Source organism: Bombus pyrosoma, linkage group LG11 (assembly GCF_014825855.1).
Source record: "Bombus pyrosoma isolate SC7728 linkage group LG11, ASM1482585v1, whole genome shotgun sequence".
NCBI lineage: Eukaryota > Metazoa > Arthropoda > Insecta > Hymenoptera > Apidae > Bombus > Bombus pyrosoma.
The window spans coordinates 6,786,158-6,812,726 of NC_057780.1; the positions used below are offsets into that span (position 1 = coordinate 6,786,158).

General features: G+C 40.0%; 1 protein-coding gene across 11 annotated transcripts in view; it reads left to right on the forward strand.

The window, feature by feature from the left end:
- Positions 1-136: 136 nt before the first annotated feature.
- Positions 137-26,569, forward strand: part of LOC122572512 — a 36,649-nt gene continuing 10,216 nt past the window's right edge. For 2 of the 11 annotated variants that reach the window (XM_043737534.1, XM_043737535.1), the window contains exons 1-3: positions 19,844-20,541; positions 23,048-23,166; positions 23,481-23,655. In XM_043737534.1, coding sequence (XP_043593469.1) covers positions 20,352-20,541; positions 23,048-23,166; positions 23,481-23,655 — 484 coding nt within the window. In that variant the 5' untranslated portion in view covers positions 19,844-20,351. Of the gene's footprint in view, positions 1,427-1,504; positions 2,169-2,239; positions 2,669-4,016; positions 5,822-5,915; positions 6,016-6,101; positions 6,764-6,909; positions 6,976-10,541; positions 10,660-19,838; positions 20,542-20,609; positions 21,322-23,047; positions 23,167-23,480; positions 23,656-26,569 lie in introns of those variants that run through there. The other 9 variants (XM_043737539.1, XM_043737540.1, XM_043737541.1 and 6 more) reach the window with 9 other exon arrangements.

Sequence of the window (26,569 nt, forward strand, 5' to 3'; positions counted from 1 at the left end):
CCCGTGTTTCCCTGCTCGATGCCGATCATCGATCACGAATCATGGATCATTAACGTTAGAAATTCAACTTATATCAGCTTTAGCTATATTCTTAGAACCATTATCGAAGGATAAAATGGTTACACGCACGTGCCACTGGCAGCGGTTAAGCGTACAGATCAGGTCGTTGTCTTGGTGAAAAAGTTCAATCTGCGAGGAGCGTACCTCAGGATTAAAGCAAATTATGTTTCGCGATCGAAGGAAAGTGACTAGAGAGGTATGAGATATTGGCGTTACATCTTTGTTGTTACGAGTGAAAAGTTTGTTATTTGATACGTTATTGGTTGCATAGGGTACACTATTTTGACGAGAGCATGCAAGGACTGCGAGCGCATCGATCGCGAGAGACGCTTGGCGCCGCGACGGCCCTAAAGGGCGACGCCATGTTAATTGGACGACGCATGGGTAACTTTATCATCGAAGCAAAGAAGTCAGTGTCATATTCTGAAATTCCAAGCTATCTCTTATAATTCAATAAAAGGCAAATAGACGTTAAAATACATATGAGTAAAGAAGAAATAATTCTAACGTTAAAATATCGATTCTGATGCAAGTTGATGGACATTTTCCAGGGGTAACGCCAGCGAGTAGCGCCAGCCCTGTTTGCTGGGGCGCGTAGTTCTATCCGATAGCGGTGATACAGAGGTGGATACATAAACTCGAGTACCCTGCAAGCTCGTTAATCGCAAACATAGCCACGGGGCCCATTAAACAATTTTGTACGATAACTGCATGTCGTTAGTAAACGAAGCTTTGTACACTATCTTCGTTTCTCTCAATTAACAAGGTAATAACGTAGAAAATGGTGAACACGGTGTTAAATGTTTACCCAGCTTTCAAATGTAACGGGAAGAAATGCTACACGCGTTAGGTACAATTTTACGTATTAAATTCCTATTCATATCTAATATTCTTTTATTTTCCTGTATTCAATTAAATCGTCTGATGTTCCCTTTATTCCATCAAATCGACGAATAAATTCATCAATTTTTTACCGAGAAAAAGAGAAAAGTACAATCGTACCCCAAGATTTCATTTCCCTAGGGTTCTTTCTCGTTTTCTATCAATTTCAGATCGAGCTTTTCGCCACGATCGATTCCACCTACCTACGATGCCTATCCACGACCCGACAATTAACGTCGCCGAGAAATTCTCTTCAGTTACATGGTACATGATCCGAACCGGAATAATAGAACGGCACGAGGTGACAGCTCGTTACGAGGTTCCACCTTTTTTCCTTTTACCTTTGAAACTTTACGACCGAGTGGGATCGTGACTAATCCTACCCTGGGGGAGCGTGCGCCCCTACTATGCACTAAATCCACAGAGAGGACTGCATCGATTCTGGCGCCCTGTCTCTCTCTCGATTTTCCACCCTTTACTCATCGTTCGTATTCCTTTTATTCGCTTTCTATTTTATTTTATCTGCTGTTCGATTCTATCTTTCCACGTTTCTTGTTTTTAGTTTTTTATACGCCAGCGAGCCGATGAAAGCGTTTTGCAATTTTTCACCAGGAATTTTTGCACGAGGAACGAAGAAATTTGTGGAAGCTGCGAAAGATGACGACGACCAGCTTTGTTCTTATAACGGTAGAATAATTAGCAGTATCAAACGAGTATCTGAGAAGTGAATTTGACCAACACGACTTTTTATAAACGTCTCAATTATTATTATCCGAGTAGATGATTATTATTTATACATAGTATTTAGGTGCGTGTATGTCCATTGCAAGAAAATGGCATAAATATTCGTAAATTAAGAGGAAGCTTATTAGGAGGAATTCATAAAAAGAAGCTTTTAAGAAATTGTAACATTCGATGCACTTTTCTTTGCTTTCCTATATCTACGAAGGTAATATTCTAACAAAAGCTGCGAAGTTTTGATAAAAGAGCGCTATACTTGCAGACTAAAAGGCGAGAGTGAATTTAATTTCGATTCAACGAAGCGATGGTTTCAAGTAAAAGTTCAAAATTGTCGGAAGAATCAAAGAACCCTGTATCCGCCAAATAAAAGCTAAAGAAAGCAGATTTATCCAGTAAGAGAAACCTCGTCTCAACGATCAAGTGCAACTTTCAAGTTTCAAATCCCGGAACTGGTGATGGGAAAAATATTACCCCGTATTTACAAAGTAAAAGAAAAATAGACTAAGTTGTACTCTTCAGTAGTTACTTCAGCGCATAACTGGGACGCTGTTTTCAGGTAAAATTTCAAACTTGGCGGTCAAAGTGCGAAGAAAGATTGTGCCGGTGGCCCGAAGCTGGCGAGACTGCATCCCTGGCTGGAAGTAGGCAGTAGGTAAGGGCAGAGCGAGGAGCGTGTGCGCGGTGGATGGAGTGCGAGCATGAGTAGGACGTGGGTCGTCGTGTGTCGCTGCAGAGGGCCGAGAGAGCGTGTCTCCTGCGGAACACAGCTGGCACGGACCGTCAAGATGTAAGCTGACGGGCAGAGAACGCGTGTGTGACGGTACGCCGCTGGCCCAGGCCGAGAGAACGTGCCACGAGGAAGAAGAAGAAGAAGAAGAACAGGGAGAGATACGATCTGAAACGGGCCGATCCGGGAGGATGAAGTAGAGCGGGAACCAGGGATCGATTGCTTCCCGATTGTTGGCATGGAGGACACGACACTGGGGTAAGTAGTAAGACACAGAGCTGGGTTAAGCCTGATGGCTATCTGATCTCTGCTTAAAGGGGTGCGTTTGGTTTCCACGAAAAATTCATTACTCGTCGAAATCCTATTAGCAGTTCCGCGTCGTTCGTCGGTATTCGTATTTCACTGTGTTTATCGATAGCATCTAGTTACTCGTATTGGGTTGTGTTCATCGTAGAGGCCAGGATTCGACGATCGATGCGACCTACCACAGATCCCAGCGATCTATCTTTCTGTGGCTAGCGTCGGCTGGCTTCGACGTCGAGGCAGCGATTCGTTGCTCGCACCACCGCTCCAACCCACCCCCTTAGACACGCTCGAGGTTATCGTTGCCCCCAAACTGAACCAGGATACCATTGCTCGATCGTTGCCAGTTCATTCTGCTCTCGTTTCATCCCTCTCTCACGGCAGATTTTCCGTTTCAAATCTAATGATCGTTGGTGTTCGAGTACGTGCCTGGAGACTGGAGTATTCGCGTCGACGAGGATGTACTACCAGCTACGATGACGACGAATAGCGAGTTCTCTTGCAAGAGGGACGAATACGGGACGTCGTGGTAAACGCTGGGAAGCCAACACGGTTGCGTTAATAAAGCCGTCACGGCCTTCCCTCGCAGCGCAAGAAGGAAAAAAAGCAAAAGAAAAGTTGTTAGCAGCTATTTACCTGAGGGCTCTAACCGACCCCTACAGTTTTCGAGATCGTCGCCGCTCCGTAGAAGGCTTGAACGTGTGCTGGTCTCGTTCGCGCCTTCGTTTCCTCTTTCACGAGGCTCCGCGTCCTTGTGATCGTGATTGTCGTTCGTGCTTCATCCGTAAGGCCTTCTTAGAAGAGGGAGAGAAAGGACTGCTCGAAGCGAGAGAGGCTTCCTCTTCGCCGATCGTGTCCTTCTTTATCTGCACAAGAAACACCCCTTCCCCCTTTTTCTTTCTTTTATTTCGCGTTTCAAACATGCGAAAAGCGGGTCGTTTGAAAAAAAAAGGTCTTCGTCTTGGTCGTTCTCTTTCTTCTCGCTGTTCTGCCCCTTTCCCCTTGGTCGTTTCTGCTCGAAACGAAAGCTTTCTCGTTAATATCCAGCGCTCTGGCTCTCTCGACCCCTCGAAAATCGTTCGTCATTCGTCGGGGGACGCGAAACGTTGTCTGTTCGTCGCGTGTCCTGAAAGCGTGCTCACCTCTCCGCGTGAATAGTCGATGGGGTTTCACGAGGCTATCGAATAACGGGGTTCGTCGAAGTACGTCAATGGGTTAAGGAGGAACTTAAAGCAACCCTTCTGCTTCGAGGAATAACCAGCCAACGCTTCGACGCGTCTTTTCATCGTAATTCTTATTCCAGTCAAAGAGAAACATTCGACGAATCGACGAGTGCACCTGTTCCACTCGTTTGAGTGCACGCAAAGCCAAGGATTTGTACAGAGGAACGAGTGGCCGTGCAAAGAAGTCAAAGGTGGAAGGGAAGACGGTCGTTATTTAAGACTGCGAGTCGGCGAAAGGTCACGGAACACGGGTGAAACGAAGCGTTCCCTGAACAGTAGTCGAGTCTTCTTGAGATATGAAAGAGAAGAGGATGCGTTGCCGCGAGAATTGGGTGCGGCTACAATATTAATAGGCGTCGATTCGAAAAGAGGTTGCTGCCGCCCAGTTCGATTCGACTAATCAACGCTGATTGATCGCGTGGAACTGCGAGGAAAGAAAACGAGTTGCAGTTTTGAAAATAGCCAGGACACACTTTTATCTTTGATATATCTGATCGATTTCACTGTCTGCTTGAGATGTTATATCAGTGAGACGGAGTATGACGACACGCACAACATGTGGAGGCGATCGAATGCGAATGAAGAGAGAGATTTAAGGCCTCTTAACTCTTTCAAGACTCAATCCCAATTTAGATTGCGAGGAAAATATCCTCTTATTAATTATTTATTATAGAAACACATATTCTTTCGCGTTTCTGCGTTATAATATGAAATGTAATGCCAGCTCTCGCCCAAGACAAATACATTTGTCGTTTAATTAGTGGATAACTTGTTGAAGTACAACTTAGCATTAAAACAGATGGCGTGAAAGGAAGTTGGTTAGAAACAGGATAAACTATTTCCAACGGCAAGGATATTAAGAAACTGGAACGCAGGAAGAACATTTGAAGAAACTTAAACTCCTGCAGGATATTAAGAGATATTTTGGAAAACTTTCTGTCGTCAGATCGAGAAACGAGATCTATACGTAAATTAAGCGACGAAAGAATTCGCAGCGGCGATACTTTCGCTCTGCGCATTCTTTAAACCGCGACGGGCAAATGAAATCTCGATGAGGTTGGTCTCGATTGAAATATCTCGAGGACAAACGCCACGAAGAATGCTCGGATTTTCTCCAATAACGGCCACCGTCGACGGTGATAAATTTCACGAAACAGCTGCTGCGCGATCGTATCATTTTAAATCGCATCTATCATAAGAGAAAGAAATTGAAATTCCAAGTGAAAACGATCTAGCGAGTAAACGCACGGACCGCTTCGATCCGTTTAAAAGGATCGGCGTTCGAGAACTGCAACGGAATTAGCCCGACTTTTCCCGATATTACGCTCTATCGACGGATTTTCAACCATCGACGCATTCCTGACCTGGATTAAGTTCCCATCCGCTCGCATTCAAACGATTCCCGCGATTCGACGAAAATAAACAAGCGTAGTAACCGAGTATCCAAAAAGGCAATCGCATCGTAAGAGCCGTTTAAGAGGTGGAAGCGAATCAGAGACATTCAGAGTAGCGGCCGCGTCGTCGAAAAGCGCATCCAACGATCTGTAGTATCTGTATTTCGTTATTTCTATCTTGTTAAATGTACGACTCGTATAACGGTGGAAACAAAGAAAAAAAAAGAAGAAGAAAAAAGAAAGACTCGGTCCCGTGTACATTGCGCGAACGAATCTGACGAGTCAACGTCACGCTAACACGCGTCTCACTCGCATCAGCGAAATTCCATGCGACCCGGAATCCGCGTCAGTGCGTGTTTCTGGTGACGCTCGACAGCAAGAACAATGAATTCGTTCATCCGTCATCAGTGAGGTGGATCTATGCCGAACGAGTTAGTCGGACAATTTTCATCTTCGTCGGTGGAATCGATTGGAAGTTACCATCGCGACAAGTAAGAACTTCATCGAAACAACGAGAAAATTGGTCATCCTGGTCATCCTTCGTTTCTCTTATCTCTTCCTTCTTTTTTTCTTTTTCCTCGGCAGCGAATCGTTTTCACACGGTGGATCGTTTCTCGTCGAATGACTGATAATTAATCTTTCGTCGCGCCAAGGCCAGAGGAAATTGAATCAAGATCGAACAAAGGTTCTTCATATTCGTCCTTTCTTTTCCTTTTTTCTCTTCCAATTCTTTTCATTGGTTCTGTATTTTTTTTTCTTTTTTTTTCATAGATAGACACAGAGGGAGAGAGACAGAGACAGAGAGAGAGCATTGGTTGCGGAGGATCGTCACGGTTGATCGCGGTGTTACGAAGCTGCGTCGCGATAAAATCGATTCCCCCGGAGCGTGCGAAAAAATATCCGGATGGGATCGGAATTTTGAAAGCCGTCCGAGCAGGAGGACGTTTATAAATAAACGGAACGCGTCGGTTTTGCTGCGCAAACCGTGAGGAACTTCGCGTTCCAACGTCGCTTTCCTATAAAATCTATCAAACGTGGCTGGTCATTTCTTGGCATCTAGGAAATATGCTTGAATAATATGCTTGCATACATCTACATACGTACGTGTGGAACGAGGAAGGGATACCAATAAGGAGATACTAATATAGATTGTCCTGTTTCGCGACGACACGCTTCCAATTCACCGTCCATTAACGCGTATCGTTGCTCTGCGCCTGTTCCTACGAGCAGAAGATACCTCCAATTTACGCTTCACGAGTGACGGGGCAAAACGCTGCACGGATATGAGTCAGCCTGATTACTTCTATACCGAGTGATTCCTTATTTTCTAATCATTTATCGTTCAATTGAATGCAATTGAAGAAGTGCAATGTAAATAGAAACTCGTTTCATTCACTAAATATCACAAGGATTATAGAAAGAAGAAGAAGCAGGTATATGCATTTTTATAGCATTAAATTTCACATAAATGCATAGCAATTCATAATTTGATAGTCAGACTGATTACTGTTTCCGGCAGTGCTGGAATAGATGGCCTTATTTTTGTTTTTTTATTACATTTTTCATGAATGCAATTGAGGAAATGGAACATAAGTGGAAACTCCTTTCACTCATTAAGTATCAGAAGAGTTGTAAAACGAAGCAGGTATATGCATTTTTATAGCATTAAATTTCCCATAAATGCATGGCAATTCATAATTTGATAGTCAGACCGATTACTCTTTCTAGGAGTACTGGAATGGATGGCCTTATTTTTGTTTTTTTATTTCATTTTTCATGAATGCAATTGACGAGATGGAACATAAGTGGAAACTCCTTTCGCTAGTTAAATATTATAAAAATTATGAGCAGAAGCAGGTATACGCATTTTTATAGCATTAAATTTCCCATAAATGCATAGCAATCCATAACTTGATAGTCAGGCTGATTACTCTTTCTGGGAGTACTGGAATAGATGGATCTATTTTATATTTTATGAATGCAATTGAACAAATGGAACATAAGTACAGATTCGTTTTACACGCTGTATATTACAAAGAGTACTATGTCTTGGATAGTTTACATAGATTATCATATTTTTGCAACTTTAAATTCCTTATAAATGCGTGAAAAATGCAAATAAATGCAACGACGGTGATTCTTACTTTTATTAAACTGTGGATATTTAAACGTTTAGAGAGAATTTTAATGTGTAAGAATTCACAAAATGTACAGCGATGAGTCAAAATATCCAAATAGAGTTTATAGTAATATTTCAAGCGTAAAATAAATTCTAACCCAGGTTTCGTTTTTTTAATCGCATTCATGAGAGTATGTGTTCGCATAAACAATCGCAGTCTAATCATTGCGACGGAAGCTTGTCTCAAATACCGTTCCTACTGTAGCCAAAATTTTGTCTGACCCATAAATCACACGGAAGATCACGTTCCTTGAAAGATCAGACTAAACAAGACTCTACTTTCTCTTTCTCAAAGGTGCATTTCTCTTCTGATCCATGATCTAGGATCGTAATCCCCAACGTGGCATTTTTTCTTCTCTCTGTCGTCGTAGAACTGTGTTGTTGAATGTTTAAACACGCTATTAATGATCGGGTCGATGATAGAAATCGGAGAATTTACAGTAGGGCCCCGTATAACGTGGTGCATCTTCGTTCATAAGTGTCAGAGCACTTGCAGAAAGTGAGAGTATCTTCTTGAATTATTAGTACACTGTTTGAGAGTTATTATTAGACTTGGCATTTTTACGGATCTATAGTCTAAAAGATTCAACCTAAATAGAAAGTTGTTCTATATTTATTAAATATTATAACGAATGCTATATTTTGCGCTTATTTACAGTGGATGACAAAAGGAAGTTTTAGAGGCCGAGCAGTAGAAATAAGTACCACAATATTAGAGAAGTTATAACCGACTTATAATTAGAAAGAAATATAAGGGTACGTCCAAACACTTTTTTGCCAGCCATAGAAATCCACGATCTACTCCGAACAAAGCGAATGAAATTTCCAAATGTTTCCTGTAACACGCGTAACATATTCGTAAAAGGTATCCACAAGAGCTTCGATAACGTCGCGAGCCTGTGTATCGTAATGTATGTGCTGTAATGTAACTGGAGTGAATCTCTCGAGTTATAGGGTTGTACTACTGTTGTTGATGCGTTTCGAAGAAAATGAGGGAGGAAGAGTTGGTGTAATAACCGATAGGAGAAAAATCGATGGGAAGTAGAACGGAATGGGAGAACGGAGACTTTCTTGTACAATATACCAGGGTTAAAGGTGAGAAAGCTAACGGGCGGCGAAACGACGAAGACCCCAGCGTTCGTCGTTTCATTATTCATCGGGCGCGGTTGTTCGTTTGGCTAGGTGGAACGATTATCGGTTATCGGCGGCTGGACTGCTCCTTTCCACTTTATAAAAGAAGGAAGGAAATCGTGTGTCTGTCCACGATATAGCTACGTGCATCTAACTAACGTCGTGTGTAACCGCTAACAAGGCTCTTCTATTTATAGCCGCGGCGTAACGTCGCTTCGAGAGCCGCTCGAGCTCTCTGTTTTCCGATTTTCTCCGCAGCCACGACCTCGCTGGAACACGTCCGTAGATCCGAGAATAGAGCCGTCTAGTCTCTCTAGATGGAACGAATCTGGTCTAATAACATTGCTGCTGTGTCCCTTCTTGCCGTCTACTTATCATCCCCTATTCGTCATACGGACAACCGCAGAGACGATTGTAGAGGAGATTCGTTAGAGGATGTGTCGCGAGGAATGTATAGAATGTTAACGACGCCGTCCTTTGGTCCTTTTCAAAGAATGAATTGCCGGAGAGAAAGATTCTTCGCGAAGTTATGGCAGTATTTCAGCAACTAGTCATAGATTGGCTTCTCATTCGGTGTATTAAGCATTAGAACTTGATTGCGGATTTTTATGCACTTGCATGGGAAATGTAAAAGTGCAACAATGTGGATAATGCACATAAAATGCAAGAATATAAAGAATAAGTAAAATAGTTAAGTATCGTATTATTTTCTTTAGTTGGTTAAATCCTAGTAAAATTGATAAAAACATGAAATTTTATGAAAATTCGTGACCTAATTCGTGGTTAACATTTCTTAGAAAATTCTGACAAATTTCACTTCCTTTGATATTTTACAGTTGCGTAAGGTATCGCTGTGATACTCGACTCTACGTTTAATGCAGCATATCAGAATTTATGTCTTTACTTCCGAAAATGGAAACTATAATTGGAAGTATTCCACTGGATATCGATGGTTTAAGATCTAACGTAGAATGTAACTCTGACGTTGTTGTTCGAGGTATAAACCCGAGTAGTTCCACTTTACACTCGAATCGAGTGCAGTTTTAGTACAGATCTGGCCAATAGTAGTGAGCTATTGCTTGAAACCGGCGTTATCAGGAAATGCAGACCGAAGCACCAACAAAATCGTCTCGATGTTCGTCTGAATGGCTATTAGACCTATCTTAGTTCCTTCCCTTCTCTCACTTCTCATCAAGCTTGATCTTCCTTTAAGATAGATAGGACTTTTCAACTATTGGCACTATTCCATGATCTTGCAACCACTCTATACACATTAACTATCCTTCGTGTATGTACTTTTCTCAGTGTCGTTGACCTTTTGACGATGTGGCAAGATAAATAAGGAATGTAGAATGAACTACTCTCAGAAAATAATTATCTTTCCAACTTCAAAGTTTTCTACGTCTCTGGTGTTGAAGACGTGATGATTCGGTAAAAGTGAAATATTAAAACATTGTATTTGAGAAAGTATTAAAATATTTGAATATTTCTGAAATAATTTATATATAATACGATACGTTGGAGGTAATGCAAGATCATTATATTATTACATTAGTATTACAGAGTAATATAACATAATATTTGTATTTACTTTTAGAAGGTAAATTATTTAAAAACATATATACAGTATCCTTAACAATATTTTTTTCATAATCATTTAAGTCTTCAAAGACTTCGCAGTTTCGGTATCTAAAAAATACTGACAATATATTTTATCTATATTCTAGATTCTAGAGGGTCTCTTAGTACGACGATCAGTACGACAAGAGCTTGAGAAGCTCAAATATTCACGATAATACCGATCATCTGAACGCTCCTTAAGAATTTAAAAAATTAAGTCTCGTACTAGCTTCAAACGCAACGAAAAATCACAGTGTTCCTTTCGAAGTACGATAGACTGGATAATTCCCTGCAAAAAAAAGAAGAGAAACGTAGAACTAGAGCTGAATAGGGAACACAAAGGGAGTTCTACCTGGTCTAGACAAATGTAACTGAAAAACGAACGCCACAGACCGTGAGGTAATTCCTTTGAACTTGTCCGTCAAAAAAACAGCCTCCGCAAACACGGTCGGCTCGGTCACGTTTTCGAACTCGATCCCAGATCGGCGTGTGTACTCCCGTCTCCGAGACAAACGGAGCACGAAATTGCGTTCGAGAGGTCCAAAGTATAGGCTGAACGAGCTGACACTTGTTTCAGTAGTAGAGGTCGGCGCTGGTTAGACACGCGTCTGATGATTCACTTGTTTCACTGCATGCTGAAAGAAATTATAGTGTAAGTTCAGGTCCTAGCTGATTTAAAAAGTTTCCATTAATATTTTAGAGCGATGTTTGGTTATTTGCATGTGAAATGTGGAAACGAAGACGAATAGGCAGAGAAATTTGATATAGCTTTAGACTTTTAGACAATTTGACCAGTTTCTGTTACTATTTTCTAAGGTCTAAAGAAAGATTCTAAGGTCTGTTTAGATGTTAAACACGCGGTAGTTGTAGGATTAGGAAAGAATAGGAAAAATTAGTCTTTCCTTTTGGTTTGTTTGACTGGATATTGAAAGAAATTGTATGTAGCTTTAGAATTTAAATGATTCGAAAAGCTTCTGTTACTATTTTGGAAGATTTCAAGGCATATTTACTTGTTATGCATACGTGGTATGTGAAATATTTGCAGAAAAATAAGGAAAATTGGAGAAGGTTCGAGTATCATTTGTTTCAGTAAATGCTGAAAGAAATTTTAATTTAAAAGCTTGCGTTATTATTTTGCAAGGTTCCAAGGTATGTTTAATTATTGATATGTACGTATAAGGTACTTGGAAAATTTAACGAAAACTGTGGAAAATTAGATGCAGGTTCGAGCGATAGCGAGACAAATATTTTACGCCTGTTTAAGCTTTGGATGATTTAAAAACCTTCTGTTACTAGCTTGTTCGAGGTACGTTTATTTGCCATAACATCATTCGTTTCACTGAATCTTGGAAAAACAGTAGCATAGGTTTAGATTTTTGATGATTTAAAAAGTTTCCTTTAGTGCTTTGTTGAAGTTACGATTATTTGGTATAACGTCGTTTGTTTCACTGTGTGTTGAAAGAAATTTCATATAAGTCTAGACTTTAGGTGATTTAAAAAGTTTCTTTCGCCACTTTGAAAAGTTTCGTATCATGTTTAGCTATTGGTATGTAACATTTGGAAAATGTGACGAAGAAAATAATGTTATATGGGTGTCTGAGCGTCGTCTGTTTTACTGAATGTTGACAGAAATTTCATATACGTCTAGACTTTAGGTGACTTAAAAGCTTTCTGTTATTACTTTGCAAAGTTTCAGGGCGTGTATAGTCATTGATATATGTAATTTTGGAAAATTTGGAAGAATAGGGAAAATAGTGACAAAGTGGACGTTGGTTAGACTCAATAATTAATTACACGTATAAGTATATTGAATTTGTACATAATCCACTCGTATCGTAAAATTTTATTGCTTTCAGTTATATAATTCCAAACTCGTCGTATTTGCTCGAGTAACAAACAAACTCGCTTAATTATCAAAATTCAATCGAGAATGAATTATTGTAGTAGTCGTTTATAATTCAAGCGGTGATTATAGCAGAGGCAACGATAAATTATGGACGGCTTGGAAAGATGGAATGGAAGAACGAATGAAAACTTTGGTAAAATGGCCCGCCTTCGCTGGAATCCAGACGAAATCTATCGTAGTTCCGTTCGGCTTCCGGCCAAATTCTCCAACTTTAAGGATATTACTAGCCCGATAGCCGGATCGTTGTTCACCCTTTCCAACTTTTCTTCCTTATTTCGAGATCCCTTCCACACCAATTTTCCTCTCTGTTTTCCCTCTCGAACGTCGTAGAATTTCCACCGGTGAAGATTGACTCGAGAGGAGACGAGAAATCGATCATATTCGACCAGTGGAAGACAGACCAGAGGTTTGAGGAACTTAAACGAAAATTCCCAGTGCACAGTTATCTGAAAAACCGTATTTCCTAGCCAAAATCCAATATTTCAAGTTTAACGTTTCAAAAAAGATTCGTTCTTTATCGTCTATACAAGGGTCGACATTGACCACGAGAGGAGAATGTTAAAAAGATGGCCATTGTTCGCACCTGCTTACGAACGAAAAGCTCGTCACAGGATATTTAAAGGTGTCTATGAAAGAGCGAGAAATGTTATCAGCATTTATCCGAAATTCGATGAAAAATGGCACCGGTCAAACTTACCAATGCGTAACCACTTAATCTTCGTCTTTTTCAGCTACTGATCCATTTACGAAATAATTCTTTGGAAATTCTGCTGATAAATCAATTGAAGTTTCGAATGGAGCATACGCAAAGCACCGCAAGATCGTTGGTACATGCGCACAGCAACCCAAAACACGTTCATCAACTTTGCACCTGCATGCATATACTATAAAGGTTGCCAACCCGGTTTTACTTTCGTCAATTAATACATAGACAAACACTGAGTGCAATTCGTGACACTCAGCATATACATATACGGATACAAACTTGGCGGAAGTATTGTTGGCCATTATTCTCACGTAGCAACAATCTGGTGGTACTTCGGATTTGCTCGATTTGANAACTTCAATTGATTTATCAGCAGAATTTCCGAGGAATTACTCGGTCGATATGGATGAATAATTATCATTCCGTAGGCGGATGAGAATTTGAACTCGTCTCAAGCTTATTCTTTCTTTCTCCTCTTATTACGCTGGGACCGTTTTTTAATATCTGTCTTTCATGAACGATATAGTTGTGTTTTCTTTTATAATTCACAGAAATATCCAGTCACTCTGATCGATTTGTATATTGTGACAGTATCGTGGCTCCTACGGTAACGTAATCGCCAGCCAAATTTAATTTACACGGCGATCAACGTGTCATCTCTGCTGCGTTCTTTGTACCATTTTACACCCAATTCTGCTTTTTTTTATTGTTAGCAATTTTCTTAAGTTCGAGGCAGATACAAAAGAATCGTTGTCTATACGAATAATTTTCGATCTTAATATACAGGTATAGTACACGGTATAGCACATTGGGATTTCTCTTGAAAGTTTAAAAATTCTAGTAGTTATACATAAAAAAACACGTCTCATAGATTTCAACGATCTTAAAATATGTCGCCAAGATCAAGATTCGGAATAACTTTCTCCCATACGTGTAATTGGCGATCGGTTTTCGTTGCCGAGATATTCACAAAAAATCTTCGATTAAATTTAGTTCCCGTTACGCTTCATTCCATTGCACATAAATGGCCGGATTTTTATATAGCCCAATCTAAACTTAACTCATCGGTGCTAATCATCTGTGCTATAAATAAAAGGCGATAAATGAATGGATTATAGGTTGGGGTTAGATGTTAGATTAATATCCGGCCAATAACACTGGCATCACTTCATTTTTATTTTATGCGATTTTTTAAGTGCATCGTAGATTTCATTGCTACCATTCATTATTATTTATACATATATATTGCCAAACGTATCTTTACGTATAACTCAAAAACTAAGATTGTGCGTATCTATCGGCTCTAATTATTAGTATGTACGTAACGGATAGACAGATGAAACAGGGTACAACGTTTCATTATCGATAGATTCATTGAAAATCATCTCACGAGCATTGTCTGCCGTTCCACGATTCATTTGTTTTTCTTCTTCATTTACACGATATTACGAACGATTATATCCCTCGTCGATAAGTTAGATCGAGGCTGGGGACCATATAATCAGTTAGCTGTTGCGACCCCTTTGAAAACTTTGAAAAACGCGTACCTAAAATGTACGGGAAAAAGTAAGCGATGACGAATATACTCGTGAAACGCAGAGTATGTTTGGCTGTTATATTATAGAATTGAGTTGTAACGAAAAGATTGTTTCATTTTTGAATTTTATTACCGACAGGGCTCGTCGTAACGCAAAATATTGCCATTTCTTCGTATATACTCGTCAAAAACAGCTAACTGGATAAAGCCGCTCGTCTACCGTAAAGTGATCCCCGTAATGGTAACATAAATTGCGTTATGGTGTTTCGCGAAGTTCTTGGAAACTAAAACCTAGTGACAGTTACGTGAATAGGAAAAAGTTGTGAAGAACGTCGACCTCGACGACATATTTCAAGATCGTTGAAATCAATGAAGCGCGGCCTCTTTCGTATAATTACCAAGATCTTGCCGCCTGTTAAAAGGACTAAAACTGTGACACAAGAACGAGGTCGGTAACAGAGTTCAAAAAGCGATCGAAACACGGAGAATACGTCACCTAGTCATCGTGAAAGCTTAAGATCGAAACTTCTCACTTAAGTATAAGAGATACTAGGAACGCGTAACGAGCGGAAGACAGGATAGAGTGATGGTAATTTGACTCGAGAAGCTGCAAAAGGAGAGAAAAGAAAAACATAGGAAATAAGCAGAGCAAAGAGAATTTTAACGAACAGGAAAGGATTCATTAAGTAGGATAATTAATCGGTAGAGTCAGTCGGAGTCTGAATGGGAGGGACAGAGAGAGAGAAAGAGAGTAAATGGTTCGAAGCGCATGAATAATATAACTTCGTAAATATAGTATAATAGTAGATATAGTAGGTGTCTGTAAATCAAGTGCAAGTCTCGGTTGTGAGTATAAGTATATTCTAGCGAATAAAACATATTGTAATAGAAAAGTTACTAATGAAATCATAACACATAAGGGAGAAGAAAGAATCTTAAAAAAAGAGAATCTTAAATTGGCGCGAAGATGACGGAGTTGGTAATAAAGAGGACGACCTCTGGATACAACCGAACGATTGATTTACCAGGAGATTGGAAGACGCAAAACAAGACACCGTGAAAGAGAACATCCACCAGCGAACTCTTTCTCGCTCTTCGACTTTTCCATCCAGTTTCATCGTGATACTCCGCCGAGCTAATTTTCCACTCGTTCTCCGACAATGTTCTATAAAATGAGTTTTCTCCTTTCAATCTCGTTAGACGATATATATGTACATACATTTGCCAGTCGTTATTCGTAGTCGCGAATAAAGAGGAAAGATCTTGACATTTGACTTACGCGTATCCTTCGAATATTTTATTCTCGATTTCATAGCGATTATCGATGAATTAAGATTGCTTATCAATTATTTATGAATCATTAAATATATTCCTTATCGAATACGAGGTCATTCCTGCAAGGTTGACATTTTTCTCTCAATTAATTTAATTTATTGCAATGAAAATAGTGGCGTTTTTGGAACTTGACTAGTGTAACGATAATAGAGTTCCATGATAGCGCTAATGAAACTTTAAAATGTTAAACTGCGGATGTTTACGCTTTTGCGAGAAATCTATAAATATAAAAATGTAAAGAATACGACATAATATGGAAAAATGTATAAAATATCGAAGCACGTGTTATAATATTTGATAGGCGAAACAAATCTCTGTCTGGGTTCCATTTTTCTTTTTTAGGTATGTTAATAAAAACGTAAGAATATGCTATAAGCGTATATGCGACATGACACAGATAACTTATTCGGGAGAAATGTCTACAAGCGTTGGAATACTTTCGTGAGCCTGTGTATATAGGGTCGTGAAAAAAGATCCATAACTTAAAGGGTTATAGTACACACCAGGAGGAGTAAAAAAGCGTCTAAATAAACATAGGTCCTAAAATCAAACCTTTCGATGAAAAAGCAACTTTTACTTTTTATTGGCGTTCAATATCCTAAGTTGGTCGCATCCAATCGTATCGAACGTCGAATTTATAACCATAAACCAATGCTGTCTTAAGTTGTGTACGAATTTGAAGGATTAATTTTTCTCATAGATATTACATCAAAATAATACGCTTTATTCTACGTAATTCTCAAATTTTTACTTATAATTTTAAATAACATATAACACCTCTTTTACACTGTGTCTCAATGTTTTAGAACAACTGCGAAACTCAGGAAGTTTTAACTGAAACTTCTTAATTCTCAAACGAATTTTTTCAAATTAATACGACATAGCCAGTGATGATGCGGAGATGATCAGCCTTAATGATTGATTTTATGACCTACGTTGATCGGACGATTTTCTAGTCCTTTCGGTGAGCGCTACAGCTGCTGTAAGTTGTGAAATCATTCCAAGGATCATTCTGTATATCGAGGCGGTTGCAAAATCATTGGAGCGACGTAGTACAGGATCGTGCGGTATGTATTTAACACGTTGAAGCATAAGATTCAGTCTGAGCCCCTCGAGACTTCGTTGCTAATTGGCTCAGCGTATCAACGACCTTTCTTACACCGCGAACTTCTTCTTGTCCCTAGCGTAGGTACGAGGAAAGAATAAGCTTGAAGCGGGCCAACTTTTTAATGGATTAACTCTCTACGAAGCTGCGGCTCGTTCCACCGACCCTACGATTTTGTTAATTAATTATCAGCTGAGAAACTCCTAATTGTCTTTTCTGTCGTTTTTATAGAATCGTTCGTTAACGCTTCCTCGTTAATCGACAAATGGACGCTTAACATAACTGCACGCGATTAAGGAAACAGAGACGAAACGAAGTACACGAAACATCCCTGGGATTTATAAAGCACTTAGAATTCGGTTGATGGAAATGTTATCGAAAGTTCAAAGTTCAGATGAAAGTTCAAAAGTTCAATGTTTCGAGCGAATTTTCTACGAAAATTGTAGAGTCGTGCGAAATTGCACCGTGTTGATCGGAAGATTACAGTGAAACTGCGTATTCGATGATTAGCTTGCGAATGTTGCTGCTAATTAATAGTCTCACGTAACTGAGGAAATGGAGCACAAACGAAAAGGAGAATGTTAACAAATGGCCACTTCTCCACTTACTGGCGAACGAAAAATTCTTGCGGCACGTTTCAGAGCGTCTCTCAAGTAGCGAAAGACGTTATCAGTATTTATCGGAAACGCGATGGGAAAGTTGAAAGGAACGAGAGCGAAGACGAACAAATGGCTTAACACTAGAACTACCGATAGTTGACACGAAGCTATTTCTACCACAACCAGTGAAAATGATTGGTCTTTAAAAAATACGTAATAACAGAATATTTTTATATTTATTGATTTATTACTTTCTTACAGAAGCAATTCCACGTTATGTAGTACATTTTTAATATTATTAATCCATCTGGTACCATGATCCCTAAACGAGGATTGACACATTTATAAAATTGTAGAACCAGTCATTTTCACTGGTCTGGTATTTATAGTGATAGCATCTAGCGATCTAGCGATAGATCTGGAATTTTTCTGATAACTGATATCGTCATATCGAATGATACGCAGTAAAAGTTTAAAAAACGTGTGGCAAGTTGTACGAAACGAGAAAACTGGTTAATTGGGGTTCGATAAACAGATTGCAGGACCTTTTTACACTTTGACGAGTACCAATCATTTTGACTGGTATTGGTATAAATAGCCTTGATACAAAATTATTTTCAGTTTGAATACATAAAAAAACAAAATAAAACTCATTATATTATTCTTTTAGTTATCGTTGCGAAAGTCATTACATCATTGCGGAAAAAAATATGACATAAAGTAGGAATTTTAAAATAAAATTGTAAAACCAGACAATTTCACTGGTGTGGTAGTTCTAGTGTTAATCTTCGTTTTCTTCAAATTCTCATCCACCTATGAAATAATAACTATTCTTCCTTATCGACCGAGTAATTCCTCGGAAATTCTGCTGATAAATCAATTGAAGTTTCAAATCGAGCAAATCCGAAGTACCACCAGATTGTTGCTACGTGAGAATAATGGCCAACAATACTTCCGCCAAGTTTGTATCCGTATATGTATATGCTGAGTGTCACGAATTGCACTCAGTGTTTGTCTATGTATTAATTGACGAAAGTAAAACCGGGTTGGCAACCTTTATAGTATATGCATGCAGGTGCAAAGTTGANCGAACGTGTTTTGGGTTGCTGTGCGCATGTACCAACGATCTTGCGGTGCTTTGCGTATGCTCCATTCGAAACTTCAATTGATTTATCAGCAGAATTTCCAAAGAATTATTTCGTAAATGGATCAGTAGCTGAAAAAGACGAAGATTAAGTGGTTACGCATTGGTAAGTTTGACCGGTGCCATTTTTCATCGAATTTCGGATAAATGCTGATAACATTTCTCGCTCTTTCAGAGACACCTTTAAATATCCTGTGACGAGCTTTTCGTTCGTAAGCAGGTGCGAAAGATGGCCATTTCTTGTTACATTGTCCCCTGTTCCGTTCGTACTGCTTATTGTAATGGTACTTTGCTTATATCAATAAGCACGTGAAATATTAATTAAAGGAATAGATAACTCATTACACTCGCATTAGGTTGGAGATGTTTATGCATTTATGGAAAATTGACCTGTATTAAAACGTACAGATTGCAAAGATATAGAAAATATTAAAATTAATATACTTGTTAATAATATCTTCAGGGTAAAACGGATATTTGTTCAACTTTTGCTGCTTTAATCTCGAGTAATGTAAAAATGTGACTTTGCGGTAAATATTCGCAGTGTAATTAATTATCGTAGTAGTCTGCTTGTTCTTAACATCTCGAATTACACGAGTTCGAATAAAGTTCCTTCCTTTGACAGACAACCGCTGAAGTTCATCGAGAGGACTAGCATTCCATTTCAAAGGGAAGAACAGGAAAGAAATTACATACCGCCTTCGATTGGATTGTCCATTTCCATACTTCAGCCTTAAAATACCTTCGACTAATTCGCTAACTTCTACCGATATCTTCGGCTCGTCCATTCGACCTGCTCGAATTCAAAGTTTATCGAAAGGTGGAACAAAGGGTCGAATAAAGCAAAGTTGCCAACGGTGAAACGCGTTTCAGCGAAGTCGTGCGTTTTAATTAAAGTTGGAGAAACGAGAACACGGTAGCCCACAGACGAAATTCGGTATCAGTAGAATTATTTAGAAAAGATATTCGATAATTGAACGAAAACAACGATTCATTATCTTCTTCGAATAATCTGTTACTTGTAGGTTCTTCGTTTTTATTTGTTCGCAGATTAAATATTGCCAGCGAATTATTAGTTTTTTAACTACCAACATAAATGTATAACGTGAATTAATTTTCTACTGAATTTACGTACTTCGAGGGAACTTGTACAAGTTTGAAACGGAACGTTTCCAGGTTCCATTATTTTTTCAAGCTGCTCGCAAGGTGGAGAAATGAACAATTGCAAAACCAACATTTGACCTTTGTCTGTTCTTTCCGCTAACATTGTGTGCTTAGAAAATAATCCTTTTCGTAGAAACAATATTCCGAAATAGTTTTTTACGTTTTGCGAAAATCTTGTTCCGACTGTTATCTTCGAAATACGCGTGCGGTAGTTTCGAAAATGAAGAAACACCAGAAATAGGATAGTCGTGAAAATAATCCGAGTGAAACGTTTAAAGAAACATGAATTTATCGCTTATCTTGCACCGTGCCTATTTACATCGCGACAATCCAAAAGCATCTTCGCAAAGTAATGGAAATCGAACCGTTGTATCCAGTTGTCCTAGTTGTAGCCTCGCTAAACAGAATTCAGTTCGTTCATTAAACGTGAAACTTCAATTATCTCTAAACGAAATATATTTCACAAATATGTATCTAACTTAAACTAATACTTTCGTAATCATCGATCAGCGTATCTTATCTGACCACGATAATTCAGTTCCTATTTTTCCAATTACTTTCAACGCACGTAAGTTCGCTATCGCGGCGGTAAATTATGTTCAATAATTACTTTAGGTATTTAAGGAGCCGAGCCACGAAATTTCGACTCTGGCCCCGGCATACCGAGGAAAATTCCAGTGCTGGTTTGTTCGTAGTCGCTGCTAGTTGGTGTACATTTTCGCGGCTCGCGCCCGGCAACTTGTTGACGCCTGATCGTTTCAAGGGGAAACCTGGTTCTCCGCAAGATTCGCAGATTGCTCGGTTTTCGTAACTTGATTGTCTCCTATTTCTCTCTCTTTCTCTCTGGCTCTCTTTCGCGGAGATTCACTTTGGTCCATCCTCTCATAAACCTATATAAAGCCTGTAAAATATTCGAAGGACGACGCTTTTCCGTGGCTTTCACCACACCGCAGAGAACGAGGTAATAAGGTCGCGTAAAAAACATTTAGAGATCGTTCGATGGAAAATTGGAGCTGCGGTGCTCGAACACCGGTGACGTATGACAAGTGGCCCTCAATGTCAGCACATCCTGCACGCTGCGAGCTTTGCTTAATCGATTCGTCCTTCGCTTAAACGTTCTAACGTCGGTTCTGATTAACTTCTTCAACGCTGCTGATCCCTCCCAACGTTCGTGACTAGGAAAATTGCCAGTGAAATTTGCGTCCTACGATATTCCTGCCGTTTCTAGTCACACAATCTGCCATTTTGCATTCTTCGTTTTTCAGGTTTTCGCGTAGAAAGTGACAAATCATTTTTGCGAGAATATTCTTTGCGTAATAATAATCAAAGTTTCTGTAAAACCAGTGATCCGCCACTGATTCGTAACTCGGTAAATTGTTGGTGAATCTTATGCTTCTATTCTCGTACTTCTTCGTGTTTTACGTTCCATTTCAGACTTTCCCCTTTTTTTCATCCATAAAACCGAACAACTGTTTCGGAAGCACTGTCTTTACGGAGAGAATATTTGGTGAACACTTTAGCGAAGATAATATCGTTTTTGATCGAGCTTTATCATTTTGACGCACGTAAGTGGTAAATGTCTGATTTTTATCGAATCGTTATACGAAATTAACACGTTGATCGCTGGTTGTTGCTGGTGACAACCGACGCCACGTTGACGTGTCACGTAAATGGTTTTCGTACTGTGTCGAGAGGATCGACGAGTTTAAACAACGGAATTCCAGTGCCAACGATGGGTCACGCAACTTTGCTTCCACAGTCAACGTGTTAATCTTGCCACGTTGTTAGTCGTAATTATACAATGCTTTCAAAACTTCTATCTCTATTCCACGACGTTTGTTCATTCGATTTTTCTATTTTCGAAAATCCACGCTATTTGTAGATACAGAACTGCCATTCTCAATTCTTTTCGCTGGTATTTGTAAATGTCAACGTTTAGAACGACCTCTGGAAGCGAGAGTAGTGCGGAGGCAGGAAATTTCGAGGAATTTCCTCCTCGAAAATTCGACTACTCTCGCTATCAATTTTTCAAAGATGCGCGAGAAAAATGATCTTCCTTGCACGTGTTTGCTTTAGAAACTTGACCGATAATCGAGCAGACGCGAATCGTTTTAAACACTTTACCGACCGCTAGCGATTCAACAGCGTACGCACGTCCGACCGGCATCTCAGGCGCAGATTCTCCCTGGCGCCGGCTCTGTTTCGGTTTAGACTCTGCAATACCATTCTTTTCGTTCATCGCAAACGGTAAGTTTTTCAAATTTATATAAAACTGTGGAAGCTTACAAAGCATCGCAACTGACGCAACTGACCAAGGTACCTTAGTACTAAATAACAAATTACTGCTCAAATAATGAGAAAGATTATCGGCAACAAAAAGCCAATTAATACGTTATCGGTCGGTAAGCGTCGGAGACAAAAAGTCGATTAATCGACTATCGATCGGTAAAGTGTTAACAGTCGGACAGCGGTGCCTGTGTCTGTCGAGACTTCTGCTCTGAACGTAACACACGTTTAAATAATAAAACAAACGACAACGACACATGGAAGAAGGAAATAATTTTTCCCGCGCATAAGAAATAATATTAAGCATAGATTGAAATGCGATATTTTTCAAAACGGTGTGCACAGGAAGAAACAATATTTCCCTACGTTAGTTTGCTATTCTCCAAAAATGGATCATTTTCATTCGTAACGTTATGTGTTGGAAAAAGTTGCATTAGGTTATCCCAAAAGTGTCTTTCGTCATCGCACGCAGCTGCTTTATTTGGCAATGTTTATACAAATATTCACGCAAAAATATTTGTACAATGAAACGTTTCTACTCTGATATAAAATATTTCAAGTAAAATATTTCTAATCTGTCAAATGTTGTGCTCTTTATCTTCAGTCGTACTCCAACTGTCATACGATACGTTTCGTTTGCAACTGTTTCGTTTTGTACTTGCGAGACAACAAATTATTGCGCGTCTCTTATTTTCTTACAAAACTAAAGAAACTTTTGGGACAACGTAATACGTGGATATACGTCGGGGTCCAAACTGGGCACTGAGCTCGGCCGATCGGCTTTCCGAGTGTTCATCGGCTCTTCAGCTAATTAAGAATAATTTAGCACAATTTGCTACGTTCGATCTGTAGCAGCGGAACAGTTCACATTGCATAGAATGTGCATAGAAATGTTCGTAGAGTCGATGAATTACGACGACTGATTTTTCAGGAGAAAGTTGGTAAACTCGGAAGCGGGAGAAATGGGACACGAGCAGATAGACTAAAATAAAGGGTGTTTTGCAGCATCATCGAGGGCTGAGCTATCGAAAAATATGGCGTCAGGAATACCGAGCGTACATCAGAGGAAGCTTGGACCAGCGCCGATAGCATCCTTCGAAGACCTGTCCGACGAGGTGGAAAACGTGAGTCCTTCCCTGTGTCCTCCCTGAGTCTCCTCTCTAAGTCGGCTCTTATTCGAGCGGGGATACCGCTCGAAGGTCCGTGTGTGTAAAGTCGTGGAAGATCTCGTCGATCGCGGGATTAACGTGCGTGCGCGTCTCCCCCGTCGAAAGAAAGTCCGAAGCTCCGTTTGTCCCCGGGAGACCGTAGGTGTGAGACACATCTGTGCGTGTCGTGTCCACCAACCATCTACCAATCAGCCAACCAACCAACCACTCAACCACACCCCAGTGACTGTGACTCGACGACAAAACCAGCCTTACGAATTTGAATGCAGGGGGAACCGGCTGCGCGAATGCCAGGCATCGTCGAGGTCACCACGCCGGCAACGCCTGGTAGTTCGCTTAAGACACCCAGCACGCCGAGAATTGACATCAGCAGGGCGAGCAGTTCCTCCCACCATGAGGACAGTAACTCCAGGGACTCTACGCCCGAGAGAGAACTCCTCGCAGGTATTACGTTCTTTTTCTTTTAATGTAGTGCAGTGTCGAGACGCGACAGTAAAATCAAAATTGTAAACCGAGGTTTCTGGATGATCGACTGATGCTAAAGATCAGGCTGTGGTTACAGCGGATACGTATTCGTAGAAGCACGGACGTTCTGGCGAAGTCGATGCGTCGATGTAATCTAATATCTAGGCGACAGAACAAGTAGCATGTTGCGCCTCTGTATTGAGTCTATTTTTTTCAAGAAAATTCGCGGTTTACGTGTTTCTAAGTCGTTTAGCTTTTGACGCGGTAGTGCAAACATCGTATTAAGATCGTATCTTATTGCCACATGTTCGCGACCTTCGATTCGTTCTCCTTTAAGGTTGGAAAAGTGTGATTTAGATTCTGGCACAGGGCTTCGGATAATTGCACGCATATTTCTGAAAGTATGCTTCGCAGCCTGTGAATGAAAATTCATCGGAACACTAGTTTGTTCGAATACTCGACCGGTATAGCCGTGGCCTAATATCCAACGAAAGAACGCTCGCGTGTCTAACCAGCGCCGACTTCATCCACTTTAGCCATGGCCTTAAGGCTCGTACAAACACGTCCAGCAATTTAGTCTATTGACGAGTAGTTGCTGACTACGAGATGGTTTAGCGGATAGAGAGCGTCCGGAATTAGTAGAGTTGAGTTACAGGAGGTTTAATTGGATGGTAGTGGTGTGGGAACCCTACCCCGCCAGAAAAATCTAATCAAATGGATCTACTCGACTAAATCGTTTTATTAAACAAGTCCACTAGATTTTAGTACCCACACACGGTAAGTTATTTAATTGCTCGCCACTCTATTAGATTACCGACTAGATTACTGAACGTGTTTATATGAGTATAATACGGGAAATAATAGTCCGGAAATCTCGGGCACACGCACCCCTTAAAGTAGCGCACCATGGCTGCACCGCCGCGTCGCTTCGGGTCTTCTAGCCAAAGCCCATCGCGTATGTACAGACGAACATATAATCGCAGGGGCTGATCGACTGTGTGAACGAAAATGCAGCTGTAAATGAACAACTTCGATGATCGTTATTTTGTCACTATACGTACATTGTTTTCTACTTAACTCTATTACGTTCTTTAGATCGTTTCTGATTCAATTATTTTTCTCTGACATCGAGGAAACGCTTTAGCTTAAGCAAAATACGAAGAAAGATGTTGTTGGTGATTTCTCGATAGAATTTCCTATTAACATTCTTCTTGAAACGTTACATCTACCTTCTGTTTGCTAAAATGAGGTCAACATCGAAATATACAAATTTCAGAATCGTCATTGTAAAATAACACACTAAGAAAGACCTCGACTAGATCTAAAAAGAAAATTACAAATGTGATCGCCGGTAGTTTCTATGTTCCCACCACGTCTAAATTTACGTTTACAAGCTGTGTTTCACAAAGGTGAAGGGGTCGCACGAATGTATCCCTCGACTCTCCTCCCCTGCGTGTACTTTGTAGCCCCACTAGGAAAACAAGCGAGGTCCGATAAAATCGCGAATGACTCATCGACGATAACTTCCGTTTATTCGAGTTAACAGTTCGATCTAAGAACACACTGACTTTCCCCAAAGGGATACCAAGCCCTCGTTAGAAACGAAATTCGGTCAACGTGAAGAGGAAAGAAGTTTTCGCGTAGAGGGAAATTGGAAGTTAAATCGTTGCTGCGAGAAAATTGGATTTTCCACGGTCACGAGAACGTGCGACGAGATTCAATTATATCTTCAGCTAGAGAGTGCTCGTTAGTGCTCTGCAGTTTCTCTGTATCACGTGGAAATTTCGAGTGGCAAACAGCGACAGCTTGTTTCTTCGATCGCGCGAATTTCCGCCAAATAACATGCACAGGCCAGCATCAGGTGATTCCGCTTGAAAAAAAAGAAAATAGGAACAGAGTATAGAATATCTCCCAAGATATACGTTATTCGAGAAAAAAGCTATTCAAATAAAATTTATTCTGTTTCGAGGGGTACACGACGACCATCCGGTTTGCCTATGTGAAGGCGTTTTCGAGGTCTTTCGAGGTGACCTTTGTTTCCTTAAATGGAACTATAGATACATTTTTGTATACGCCATTCGATGCAGTTTTTCATCCTCTACAGAAGATTATTAAGAGCATTCTCTGGAGTATTAAGAGTATTAAGAATATTACGGAACGGCAGAGATTTGTTTGTAAATTCATATTTCGTCGAACACACGTAAAAGAGTTAGGACCTGGTCAGGAATACATCTCACTCGCCTAATGTGCCGTTTGATGCAAAAGTGATGTAAGTCGATTTTTTGCCTATTTGGTTAAACGTCTCATCTCGAAAGCTTCGTTGTATTTTGCTCAGAAGTGGTGTAAGTATATCTTCGTTAGTTCCTCGGTGGGTAGCAGAATAAGTAAGCATCGCTCGCTTGCGATCCATTACAAAATTTTTTGACAATTGAAAATTGCCTGTGGCTATTGACAATTAAAAATTAGTCGAAATATGTCTGTGTATACAGTGTGTATAGGATGTTTCCTACCTTTCCGGTCAAATAGTATAAGTAACGTAATTTAAAATTGAAAATAAGGGTAAAGCTTCGCACGAAGTTTTCTGTCGTAAACGCTTCGCGGCGAAGTTCTAAACCGAGATGGAACGCAGTGAGAAATATGCGCATAAAAACAAATTTGTTATCACGGAATACAGAAAATCGTAGCAGGTATCATACCAGAAAAACAACTACACGGAAAGAATTAACACAGTAAATTGGTAACGTGGTTGCCAATATCTCAACAAATCCTCTTTTGAAAATTTCTTAATTCGGAACGTAAGAAATTCCATGCCATCTCGATGTCTAGTTTGCATTCAACGTACCGTGTTGCGATCAGAGTTTAAACGTCCAAACAGTGTCCAAGCAGTTTCTAC